General features: G+C 41.0%; 1 protein-coding gene across 4 annotated transcripts in view; it reads left to right on the forward strand.

Moving 5' to 3' along the window:
- PDE1C (phosphodiesterase 1C) overlaps positions 1 to 13,882 on the forward strand; it is a 541,449-nt gene that overhangs the window by 512,057 nt on the left and 15,510 nt on the right. For 3 of the 4 annotated variants that reach the window (XM_061414179.1, XM_061414180.1, XM_061414181.1), the window contains exon 18: positions 7,593 to 7,661. The exons of the other annotated variant lie outside the window; for it this stretch is intronic. In XM_061414179.1, coding sequence (XP_061270163.1) covers positions 7,593 to 7,661 — 69 coding nt within the window. The remainder of the gene's footprint in view (positions 1 to 7,592; positions 7,662 to 13,882) is intronic. 4 annotated transcript variants of the gene reach the window in all.

Here is a 13,882-nt window from a genome sequence, read left to right on the forward strand (position 1 = left end):
CGGAAGTGGGTGGGTCTCCCAGCTCAGTTTCTGATGTTTTCCCTGGGAATGGGAGCAAGGGAGGGGTGGAGGGTTTTAGTAAGTGAAACATAAGTGAGTAATTATTTAGTAAGTGAATATTATTCCCACAAATGGAACTTGGAGTAAAGTGATAGGTAATTTGGGGGCTTCTGGGTGGAAAATAATTTCAGGGACACAATCTGAATTAACAGGGAGCCTATGGGAGACTGACTCAGAGCCTAACCACCCCCAGTGGTCCATGCGGCCACCTGATGGTCCGGAGAAATCACCAACAGGTTTATTTTACACGTCTCTGCCTGCCACCTGTTTACGATTCATGATTAGGAGAGGTGTGCATGGTTTCTCCCCTTTCCTGATATATTGGGCATTTCATGAGGCATGCACAGAAAATAGCCAGAGGGCTCGGAGCTCTGCTTTTCCACTGACCATGGCCCCCAGGGTTTCCTGTCTCATTCACTGTCTGCAAAGGAGACATCAAGAGAATGAAAAACTGCCCCAAGAAAAAGCCATCAAGCTTCAGACTTTGGGAGTACCCTAATAGGTGATTTTTTAATTGTGCCAAGCACTTCTATGAAATAACCCGGCAATAGCAATGTGGCTATAATTAACACCATTGAAAGCTTGTCATCATTCGGTGCTTTGCTGGCTCTTAAGTGCTCATTTAGGTCACAGCACATTTGACCAGTCAGCCTCATGAGCATATCTGTGGAAATCAGTGCCATGTTTTCCAGCAGTTAGAAGAAAAGAAGGGAATTTCTGTCACACAAGGTTTCCCAAGCCTCTCTGAAACATCAGAATCAGCTGAAACACTTGTGACACATTCAGGCTCCTCCAGAAATGCTGACTCAGTAGTGCTTGCCCAGGCCAGGGAATCTGTTTTTTTTCCTCCTTTTTGTTAAAATAATGATCCCGGGTTCTTTTGCCTTTTCATATTGTGACACTTGGAGGGCACAAAGAAAACCTTGTGTGCATCAGGACTGAGGGAAGAGAGCAGTGACCCCCAAAAAGAGACTGAGCCAGACCTGCCTTTGGGCGTCTGAGGGTCTCCTGCAGAGGCATGAGTCAGCATCGGCCTCCTGCATGGACAGAGGCTCTATCGACAACAGTCCAGGGAGGTGCAGGGTGTGGCTTAAGTCCTCTTGAAGGAGGTCGCCATTAGCCCCACTATAGTCATCAGGCAGGCGACTGACAAACTGGAGAACAGTTATACCAAAGAAGTTCTCACACTGCTGTGAAAGTTCTAGGCTCCACAGCAGACTTCCCAACCTGGGCATCCAGCAAGGGACTGAATATCCCTAGGGAATCTGACTTTGAAGGTCAGCAGGATTTGATTACAGAATTTCCACAGGCCTGGGGAAGCAGAGACTCTTGAAGGGCACAAAGAAAACCTTGTGTGCACCAGGACCCAGGAGAAAGGAGCAGCGACCCCACAAGAGACTGAGGCAGACTTGCCTGTGTACGCATGGGAGTCTCTGGTGGAGGCGTGGATCGATATTGGATCAATAGTGGCCTGCTGTGGGGTCAGGGGCATTGACTACCACAGTCCTGGGAGGACTGGGAGGCCTGGTGTTTTTGCATAAGTCCTTTTAAAGGAGGTCACCATTACTACCATTATCCCTCAATTCAGTTCAGTCGCTTAGTCGTGTCTGACTCTTTGTGACCCTATGAATCGCAGCACGCCAGGCCTCCCTATCCATCACCAACTCCTGGAGTTCACTCAAACTCACATCCATCGAGTCGGTGATGCCATCCAGACATCTCATCCTCTGTCGTCCCCTTCTCCTCCTGCCCCCAATCCCTCCCAGCATCAGAGTCTTTTCCAATGAGTCAACTCTTCACATGAGGTGGCCAAAGTACTGGAGTTTCAGCTTTAGCATCAGTCCTTCCAATGAACACCCAGGACAGATCTCCTTTAGAATGGACGGGTTGGACCTCCTTGCAGTAAAAGAGACTCTCAAGAGTTTTATCCAAAACCACAGTTCAAAAGTCAATTCTCTGGCACTCAGCTTTCTTCACAGTCCAACTCTCACGTCCATACATGACCACAGGAAAAACCATAGCCTTGACTAGACGGACCTTTGTTGGCAAAGTAATGTCTCTGCTTTTGAATATGCTGTCTAGGTTGGTTATAACTTTCCTTCTAAGGAGTAAGCGTCTTTTACTTTCATGGCTGCAGTCACCATCTGCAGTGATTTTGGAGTCCAAAAAAATAAAGTCTGACGCTGTTTCCACTCTTTCCCCATCTATTTCCCATGAAGTGATGGGACCAGATGCCATGATCTTCGTTTTCTGAGTGTTGAGCTTTAAGCCAACTTTTTCACTCTCCTTTCACTTTCATCAAGAGGCTTTTTAGTTCCTCTTCACTTTCTGCCATAAGGGTGGTGTCATCTGCATATTTGAGGTTATTGATATTTCTCCCTTGTGCTTCTTCCAGCCCAGCATTTCTCATGATGTACTCTGCATAGAAGTTAAATAAGCAGGGTGACAGTATACAGCCTTGACATACTCCTTTTCCTATTTGGAACCAGTCTGTTGTTCCATGTCCAGTTCTAACTGTTGCTTCCTGACCTGCATATAGGTTTCTCAAGAGGCAGTTCAGGTGGTCTGGTATTCCCATCTCTTGAAGAATTTTCCACAGTTTATGGTGATCCACACATCAAAGGTTTTGGCATAGTCAATAAAGCAGAAATAGACATTTTTTCTGGAACTCTCTTGCTTTTTCCAAGATCCAGCAGATGTTGGCAATTTGATCTCTGGTTCCTCTGCCTTTTCTAAAACCAGCTTTAACATCTGGAAGTTCACAGTTCATGTATTGCTGAAGCCTGGCTTGGAGAATTTTGAGCATTACTTTAGTAGTGTGTGAGATGAGTGCAATTGTGTGATAGTTTGAGCATTTTTGGCATTGCCTTTCTTTGGGATTGGAATGAAAACTGACCTTTCCAGTCCTGTGGCCACTGCTGAGTTTTCCAAATTTGCTGGCATATTGAGTGCAACACTTTCACAGCATCATCTTTTAGGATTTGAAATAGCTCAACAGGAATTCCATCACCTCCACTAGCTTTGTTTGTAGTGATGCTTTCTAAGGCCCACTTGACTTCACATTCCAGGATGTCTGACTCTAGGTGAGTGATCACACCATCGTGATTATCTTGGTCGTGAAGATCTTTTTTGTACAGTTGTTCTCTGTGTTCTTGCCATCTCTTCTTAATATCTTCTGCTTCTGTTAGGTCCATACCATTTCTATCCTTTATTGAGCCCACCTTTGCATGAAATGTTCCCTTGGTATCTCTAATTTTCTTGAAGAGATCTCTAGTCTTTCCCCTTCTGTTGTTTTCCTCTATTTCTTTGGATTGATCGCTGAGGAAGGCTTTCTTATCTCCCCTTGCTATTCTTTGGAACTCTGCATTCAGATGCTTATATCTTTCCTTTTCTCCTCTGCTTTTCGCTTCTCTTCTTTTCACAGCTATTTGTAAGGCCTCCCCAGACAGCCATTTTACTGTTTTGCATTTCTTTTTCATGGGGATAGTCTTGACCCCTGTCTCCTGTACAATGTCACGAACCTCCATTCATAGTTCATCAGGCACTCTGTCTATCAGATCTAGTCCCTTAAATCTATTTCTCACTTCCACTGTATAATCATAAGGGATTTGTTAGGTCATACCTGAATGGTCTAGTGTTTTTCCCTGCTTTCTTCAATTTAAGTCTGAATTTGGCAATAAGGAGTTCATGATCTGAGCCACAGTCAGCTCCCGGGCTTGTTTTTGCTGACTGTATAGAGCTTCTCCATCTTTGGCTGCAAAGAATAGAATCAATCTGATTTCGGTGTTGACCATCTGGTGATGTCCATGTGTACAGTCTTCTCTTGTGTTGTTGGAAGAGGGTGTTTGCTATGACCAGTGCATTCTCTTGGCAAAACTCTATTAGCCTTTGCCCTGCTTCATTCCGTATTCCAAGGCCAAATTTGCCTGTTACCCCAGGTGTTTCTTGACTTCCCACTTTTGCATTCCAGTCCCCTATAATGAATAGGACATCTTTTTTCGGTGTTAGTTCTAAAGGGTCTTGTAGATCTTCATAGAACCATTGAACTTCAGCTTCTTCAGCGTTACTGGTTGGGGCATAGGTTTGGATTACTGTGCTTTGGAATGGTTTGCCTTGGAAATGAACAGAGATCATTCTGTCATTTTTAAGATTGCATCCAAGTACCACATTTCAGACTCTTTTGTTGACATGATGGCTACTCCACTTCTTCTAAGGGATTCCTGCCCACAGTAGTAGATATAATGGTCACAGGCTAAACTACAGGGTGGAAACACAGCCCCGCCCACCAGCAGAAAATTGGATTAAAGATTTACTGAGCAGGCCATGCCCACCAGAACAAGGCCCGGTTTTCCCCACAGCCAGTCCTTCCCATCAGGAAGCTTCCACAAGCCTCTCATCCTCATCTATCAGAGGGCAGACAATCACTGGAACACTTGTGATACATTCAGGCTCCCCCCAGAAATGCTGACCCAGTAGTGTTCAGCCAGGCCAGGGAGCCTGGTTTTGTTTCTCTTTTTTGTTAAAATAATGATCCCAGGTTGTTCTTGCTACTGCTAAGTCGCTTCAGTTGTGTCTGACTCTGTGTGACCCCATAGACGGCAGCCACCAGGCCCCCCTGTCCCTGGGATTCTCCAGGCAAGAACACTGGAGTGGGTTGCCATTTCCTTCTCCAATGCATGAAAGTGAAAAGTGAAAGTGAAGTCGCTCAGTCGTGTCCAACTCCTAGCGACCCCATGGACTGCAGCCCACCAGGCTCCTCCATCCATGGGATTTTCCAGGCAAGAGTACTGGAGTGGGGTGCCATTGCCTTCTCCACATGTAGGCAAATTTAGGAATTCAGCACTTGAAGGAAACCTGGGTAATGGATTTTTTAAGAAATAGCAAGAGACATGGAGAGAAGTTTTCTCCGTTTCAACTCTGAAGGATCTTGGCTTAAATTTTGTCCCTCAACATTCAGTAACTTTGTGCAAATTACTTGCACAGGCTTTGTTTCCAAAACTCCATAAATGAGGAATCATTTTATCATCAGAGAATTAGTGTCAGGAAAGACAACTACAACTAATGTACATTTACTTGTCCATAACTAATACGGTGCCTGGCACATGGTGGCTGCCTGATATGTGTCAGGAACCGCTATTTATGACCAAGTGGCCAAATTGTGAATCACAGCTCTGAGTAAAAAACCCTAAACCCTGCCTCCCCTCCTAAAGCAGTGGTTCTTCACTGAGGGCAGTTTTGTTCCTAGAGGACATTTGTCAGGTTCTGGAGGATGTTTTTGATTATTACAACGGGGAGGTGCTGCTCACACTCAGCAATAGAAGCTGGGGATTCTCCTAAACATACTGCTCTGCACAGGACAGCCTTCACGATGAAGAGTGACATAACTAAATATCCCCGTGCATCTGTTGAGAAACCCTATCTGACAGGGATAGTGAGACAAGTAAAGCATCCTGTGAGTAGAGGTCTAAACACTTTGAGTCATTGGCTTCCCCATGGTGGAGGCGGGTCCAGTGGGACACAGGTTGTTCCCGATGGGTCAGGAATGGCTGTGGATCTGCATCCCGGTAGCGCCCTTGATCAGGGCTGTTCTACTATTCGTCACATAGGCTACAGTGTGAGCGGTGCTGCCTGGAGTTGTGCAGTGAGGCTGCCCTACCCTGGACCCCACATACCACTTTGGGTAAATCTATTTACCTCACGTGTTTGAGCACCCCATTTGATGGATGATCATTAGACTCACCTGGAGAACCTGTTGGCCTGCAAACAAGTGGCTCCATTCTCTTGAGGTTTCCTTTCAATGAGTTCAAGAAAGGAAGGACCCTAGCAGCCGTATTTATAAAAAATCACCCAACTCTGACATCAGAGCATCTATGAAACCTGAAAAACGAAGACCTAAAGTTCTGCCGGATGTCACGTCTCTCACCTCATGCAAATTAACAGCTTTTGTGGGTCTGAAGTGTTTGGATTAATGTTGTGTTTTCTATTTTTACTATTATCACTACTAACACTGTTAACACTACTACTGCTGCTGATCATAATCATAATAATTAACTGTAACACAGAATGTCAAGGATAGTACCCTGTTCTTTAAGACTAAAATGAAACAATCGCAAACACCATCCCTCATGTACATCTTCACATCTTACCAGGCATCCTAGGGTAGTGAAATCTTACTCCTCACCCTGTCCCCAAGTTCCTGCTTCCCCTGATTTCAAGATTAGTCAGTATGTTCTCTAGTTATCTTTGCCCATGACTGTATTCACTCAAACTAACACAACCTCCACTCACACCAGGCCTGTGCATGGAAAGTAGACTTTATGGAAAGTTTGCATAGGTTCAGGAAACTTGTTAAAGAAATACCTTGACATTGAATCATGACTCTTCTCTGCCTAAGAATTCTGTCTGCATTTCTGCCAGCTCAGACTCCAGGTATATGCCATGATGCTGGATTCTGGCCTCCAGGCATCTTTGCCCCCTTCTGGAAGGCCAAGTAAAGGAATGAAAAATCAAATAATATTTGCATTTATGGATAAAATATGTATGTATTTAGGTATAAATGTGTATGTGAGTTTTGTGTGCGTATCTTTATGTATAAAATAATATATATGTGTATGTACGTGTATATATAGTTTTATATATATATATACACACACAAAAATGCACACACACATGCAAATATTCTTTTGAAGAATAATTCATCCTTCTATTTGTTTTGCTCTCTCCTTCCTGCTCCCCACCCAGGGCTCTGTCTTTTGATTCCCTTAAGGCCCACTGAGCTGTTAACATGAACCTCTGTTAATCCCTTTCACAATGGGGACATTGTCACCAGCTGTGGGGACCCATAGATCCCACTAACCTCAATTTGCGTGGTCTCCCATAATTCCTGAGCACTCACACACACCTCTAGCCTTTGTTTCTCACCAGGACACTTTGATTAGTTGTTATTTCCCTCGTTTTGCAAATGAAGCCTTCATCTTCACAGCTCTTAAGAGGCTTCAGAGAAGTCAAGTCTGTTGCTGGAGATCCAATAGGGAGTAAAGGCTAGAAGGACAAAGCAGAGACAAACCCCTGACTCCTTACTTCTAAATCCAAAACTTTCCTTTTCATAGCAACAGTTCTCCACTCTGGATGCACATTAGCATCACCTGGGCTAGGCTTTAAAAATCTGGATGCTGGAGCTCTGGCTCAGTACAGTGAACACAGAATCTCTGGGGGTGGCGCTCAGGCAGCTGCACGTTTAGAATGCTCTCCTGATAATCCTAAAGTGCATGCCTGCTCAGAGGTGTGTTGGTCCTTAACAGACCAATCTGGAGAATGAGATCCATCAGAAGCACAAAGATAAACGCTGTGCTCCTGGTTTTTCTGGATCATGGAATATGCCCTGTTCCCATAACCTCACTCAACCTTCTTCTAAATGTTGTTTTCAGACCCAAACTTTTAGATCATTTGATAAAGTTACAGATGAGCATTTACTGGTCTGAAAAGTCTGTCCACAATCCTGTTCTTTCTTATCCTCTTTTTCCTCTTTATAGGCACAAAGAAGCATTCTCAGGGCTCACCTGCCCCAAGCACTAGCTCCACGAGTCGCCTTACCTTGCCAGGTGGGTAAACAGCATTGTGTCATAATCTTAGGTAATCACAGACATCAGAAAGAACTGTTTCTTCATGAGTTGAGTTTAGCAGTTGATAAGGGGACAGTCTGGCCCCTTGTGTATCCAGTCGACCCTGTGTTAGCAGAGGTCTTTGTCTCTGTCATCCTCATTGTAATGCTCTTCCAAAAATGGACATCATATTCATAGTTGGTCTACAATCTCCTGCTCACAGATGGAAAGAGCAGAATTGTGATCTTCCTTAGTGTTCATCTGGACATGCTGTACAAGTGTTTCTTTGAGAGGCAGATGGTGCTAGGGGAGGAGTGTGAACCTTTGGTGAGAGAGACAGACCTGGGTTCAAATCTCAGCTTTATTTCCTCCCTTTTAAAGTTCACCATTATATCATAAGCTTTCTCCCAGGTTATTAAATATTTTTAAAATATTTAAGTGGTTGACTAACATTTCATATGATGATACTATAATTTATTTGTATACTGTATCCATGGGTAATTGGGTCCAGGACCCCACTCAGATGTCAGGATCCATGGATGCTCAAGTCACCTACAGTTAACCCTCTGTATCTGCAGGTTGCTCATCTGTAGATAAAAGGACCAACTGTATTCATCAATAATCTGGCATTTATATAACTTGCTTTTTTATCATTAATAACTTTACATTCTGATATATAAATCTTCTTCTGAATCGGCAAGTATGGATTTAGGGCAGACTCCTGTATGTAGAATTACTGACTCAAAGAGTATGTATGTATTTAGGTTCTTGACCCATTATTGTCAATATGACTTCCAGAAAGGTAGTATTATTTTGTACTTTTAGCAGTATTTGACCTTTCAATGTGCTCTTGCTAATACTAACATTAGTACTTCATTAATTTGATAAGAAAAATTATATCCATATTGTGTTTGCATTATTTCATCTTTTAAAAAACTGTTTTCTAATATTAATGTATCTTTTATGTTGCTTCTTTGGGAATTGCTGTACTTCATCCATTCGTAGAAGGAAAGTACCTTGCATTTTAGCTCCTCGGAAATAGGAATCTTTTGCAATCTTTGGCACGTTACAATTGAATTAGCAGCACTTTTTCTTGGTTGTACATGAAATAATAGTTCACTTTACAATCGGTGGCAGCTTAGATTAAGTATAATCTATATCTGTTTGCTTTTTCAACCTCTGCCATGTCCGCAACCCCGTCCAACAACTGAAACTCAGTGTCCACTGAGTAGCCCTTGAACTTTCTTGCCTTTGTCACTCTGCCTGTAACACTCTTTAGGCTTTTCTTCCCTGGCTAATTTCTTTTTGCAGTCTCTCCAAATCATCTAGGTAGACTTAGTGCTGATTTATAATGATTTGCTTATTAGTCCTTTAACCATTAATCGGTGGCTTTTTCAAGGGTGAGGACAGCCTTATTCCTTTATGTCCCAGTGCCCACTCAGATGACAAGCATATATTGTGTGCTCATTAATGCTTAGGAGGCTGGGTGCACTATTGTATGAGTGAGCATTATCCAGTTTAATTTATGAATAGATAGAAAGCAACCGTCCCCTAAAGAAGGCTCATCTTGGTGTTTGCATTGATATAAACTAAACTAACGTACAGCTATACGACTATACTGACTGCTTTTTAGTATTGAGTATTAGTATTGAATAGACCCTGCTCTGTAGTCCCTGGAAGTCCATTTCGTCATGTCCCTATTTGTGGTTATTGTGCTGTTAGAATTATAGTAATTAGGAGGAAAACAGCTCTAACCCCAACAACTTCAGTGTGTGGTGATGGTGTTTGTTCTTCTTTGTAAAATCGTAATATTCCTGGGTCAGGTGGGATCTCTAATGTCATCCTGGACCCCTGTGAGAACACGCAGAGCTGACCTGGTTCCCATCTGTTGAATGGGGACCTATTGCTGGCCTGCTGGGTTTCTGAGACCTCTGAGTCAGAGGCTCAGGCACCTTGTCTTTGGCTTTAGTTTGGCAGTGGTCCCAATTTGGGTGTTGGGCTCAGAGTTCATGGTTTCTTTAGCAGATACCCTCTACCTCACTTTTAACAATAATCAGCCCACTGTTTCTCCTTCCAGTCTCACCAACGTCATGTGTTACCTCCCACAATGCAAATATATCTTTACAAGCTCTTGGTACAGGCTGTCAAGCAACTTAAAATATCATGTTTTAGGATACTCAAAGAGCCAAGTGGAGGAATAAAAATCTTTAAAAACAATAAAGTAAAATTGTGTTGAAACCAAATAAGAACAGAGATATGCAAAAGAAGCAATCTAAAATATGAGATTTAAAGAAGCAAATAAACATGAAGGCATTCACATTTTTAAAAATAAAGATAAACACAGTTAATAGAATAAACTCAAGGTAAAATACAGTTGGAAAGAGAATTAATGTTGGAACATAGTCCTGAGGACTTTATACTAAACACATTGTAGAGATGGAATCATAATTTTAAAAAAGAGCTTGAACCATAAAACTCTTATAAGAAGACATCTTTATAAACTTGAGTTAGGCAATGGTTTCTTAGATACAGTTCTTAAAATGTAAGCAATCAAAGAATAATTGATAATACAACTTCATTAAAATTAAAAACATTACATTATCAAGAAAATATACTGAATGAAAGAAAATATTTGTAAACCATATATCTGATAAGGATTTAGTATCCAGAATATGTAAAGAATTCTTACAATGCAACAGTAAAAAGATAAACAGGATAATTAAAACTGGGCAAAAGAGTTGAAGAAACATTTCTCCAAACAAGATATACAAATGGAATGTGAAAAGATACTCAACATCATCAGTCACTACAGAAATGCAAATCAAAACCACAATGAGATACCACTTCACCTGCCCTAGAAGGGCAAGAGTTTAAAAGTTGGATAATAACACTTGTTGACAATGACGTGGAGAAAGTACCATCATACATTGCTGCCAGGAATGCAAAATGGTGCGACTCAACTATTTGGGGAACTAGGGTGACAATTCCTTAAAATGTTAGTCTTAGAGTAACCATAAGACCCAACAGTTTCTCTCCTAAGTATGTTCCTAAGAGAACTGAAAACATATGTTCATACAGAAACTTGTCCACAAATATTCATAGTAATGTTACTCATAATAGCCAAAGAGTGGAGACAACTTAAATGTCCACTAACTGATGAATATGTTAACAAAATGTGGTATATCCATACAATAAATTATTATTTGACATGCTAAAGGAAGAAAGTGTTGATACATTTTACATCTTGGATGAACCTTGAAAACAACTTGCTAAGTGAAAGGTACGATTCCATTTTTTTGAAATACAAAGAAGACCCAAATGGGCACATACTGTAAGATTCCATTTATGTGACATGGGAAGAATAGACAAATCGATAGAGACAGAACATAGACTAGTGGTTGCTGTGTGTGTGTTAGTCGCTCAGTCATGTCCAACTGTTTGCAACCGTATGGACTGTAGCCCACCAGGCTCCTCTGTCTATGGAACTCTCCAGGCAAGAATACTGGAGTGGGTAGCTGTTCCCTTCTCCAGGGGATCTTCCCAGCCCAGGGACTGAACTCAGGTCTCCCTCTTTGCAGGCTGATTCTTTACCGTCTGAGCTACCAGGGAAGTCCAGTGGTTGCTAGAGGCTGGCAGAGAGAATAATGGAGAGTGAATTCTCATGGGCATGGGATTTTTTAATTGGTGAATAAAAAACCCACTCCAGTGTTCTTGCCTGGAGAATCCCAGGGATGGAGGAGCCTGGTAGGCTGCCGTCTATGGGGTTGCACAGAGTCGAACATGACTGAAGGGACTTAGCAGCAGCAGCAGCAAAATGTTTTATAATTAAGTATTGGTGATGATTGCAAAACCTTGTGAACATAATAAAAAGCACTGAACTGTATACTTAAAATGATGAATTATATGGTATGTGAATTTTATCTCAGTTTTAAAAATGAAAGAGCATCGAATATGGGTAAACAGCTCTAAAGGCTCAAATTCTTAGACAAGAAATGCACCTCACTTGCCATACATAGGTAAAACCAAATCCATACCTAAATTCATTGTGTGAGATTGTTCCAAATTATGTCAAGTGTGAGAAAATCTTAAATGCTGTGAGAAGCTGGTTATGTTCAGGGGAGCTGTAAGCAGGTTACCTATAATAAAATTGCAACCAGCTGACAGCAACAGTAGATGCCAGAAGACAATGAAGATATATCTTTCATATGCTTAGGGGAAATCAAGCATTATATAATAACTAAATTATTAGTTATGAATGAAGGCAATGTAAAAACATTTTAGGTATACAATGGCATAATTTACCACTCACAGACCTCACTAAAGAAGTATTAAGAGATATTCTTCAAGAAGAAAAGTAAATCCAAAAGCAAAGTGTAAGAGACAGGAATTAATGGTGAACATACAAGTAAATAAAGCAAGTTGTATATGTAACTAGTCACCATAAACATAATGTCCATTTTTGGTGTTAAAATAGGGAACAGAAGTGGTAGAAGATAGAGGAGTTACTTAAGAGGGAGTTACAGAATGCTAAGATATAATCTGTCCTTGGGCAGAGCATGTAATTGTATAACTTTTTTGATGATCCACAAAGGATCATCAATAAAATAATAGAAGTATAACTTACAGCATCTAAATCAGCAAATAAACACCAAAGAAAGGGAACATAGAAAATGTATCTACTTAATACGACCCCATGGACTGTAGCCCACCAGGCTCCTCCGTCCATGGGATTCTCCAGGCAAGAGTGCTGGAGTGGGGTGCCATTGCCTTCTCCAATAGAAGGCAGAAGAGAAAATAAAAGAAGCAAGGAATAAAGAATGATTTTAAAACTAGATAGTAGAATCAAGTCCAAAACCAAAACAAAATTAGATAGTGGAATCAAGTCCAAAAATATCAGTAATTGTCCATTAACAGAGGAATGGATAAAGAAGATGTGGTACATATATATATTGGAATATTAGTTACAAAAAGGAATGAAACTGTGCCATTTGCAGAGACATGGATGGACCTAGAGATTGTAGTACGGAGTGAAGTAAATCAGAAAGAGAAAAACAGATACCGTTTAATATCACTTATATGTAAAATCTAGAAAAACAATATGAGTGAACTTATTTGCAAAGCAGAAGTAGAGAAAAAAATGTACGGATACCAAGCGGGGAGGAGAGGTGGGATGAATTAGGAGACTGGGACATATATACACTACCATGTATAAAATCCATAACTAGTGAGAACCTGCTGTATAGCACAGGGAACTCTACTCAATTCTCTGTGGTGACCTAAATGGATAGGAAATCCAAAAAGGAGTGGATATGCGTATATATATGACAGATTCATTTTTCTGCACAGCAGAAACTAACACAACATTGTAAAACAACTATACTCCAGTAAAAATTAATTTAAAATATCACTAATAACAATAATTTCAAATGGCTTAAACTCTGATACTAAAATACAGAAAACAAAATCAAGCCCTATCCTGCTTTAAGAGGCATATTTTAAAGAAAAACTCCAAGAAAGTTTGCTGATGTGTGGCAAAAGAAATTCCATGCGAAATATAAGGCTAGTTCTTCGAAAAACGTCCATTTTAACATCTGTGCAACATTCTGTTTTACAAATATGCCACAGAATATTTAATCATTTTTCTTTTGATGGTGGTTTTCCATTTTTTGCTATGACAAACAAGGCTCAACATAATGATGGGCAAGAAAAGGAAGTTCCAATAAGATTTATACCATCTAATACAATTTACATTATCTTTTAAAACTAGCAAAAAAATTAGATATTTTGTGGATGCATATAAATGCAATCACTAAATGACTATAGGCACTGGAATAATAAAAATCAAATTCTGGATAAGTTTTCTGAGAAAGGGGAGAGAAACATCATGGAAGGGTATGTGAAAGTGTTAGTTGCTCAATCCTGTCCCAAAGGACTGTAGCCTGCCAGGCTCCTCCGTCCATTGAATTATCCAGGCAAGAATACAGGAATAGGTTACCATTCCCTTCTCCAGGGGATCTTCCTGACCCAGGGATCGAACCTGGATCTTCTGCATTGTAGGTGGACTCCTTACCATCTGAGCCACCAAGGAAGCCCCCATGGAAGGGTATATTAGTTATTTAACTCCACCTTTTTATTTAATCTCTTTAAACAAATATTTGAACAAATATTCAAGATGTTCGGAGAAGGCAATGGCACCCCACTCCAGTACTCTCACCTGGAAA

Source organism: Bos javanicus, chromosome 4, assembly GCF_032452875.1.
Source record: "Bos javanicus breed banteng chromosome 4, ARS-OSU_banteng_1.0, whole genome shotgun sequence".
NCBI classification, from domain to species: Eukaryota; Metazoa; Chordata; class Mammalia; order Artiodactyla; family Bovidae; genus Bos; species Bos javanicus.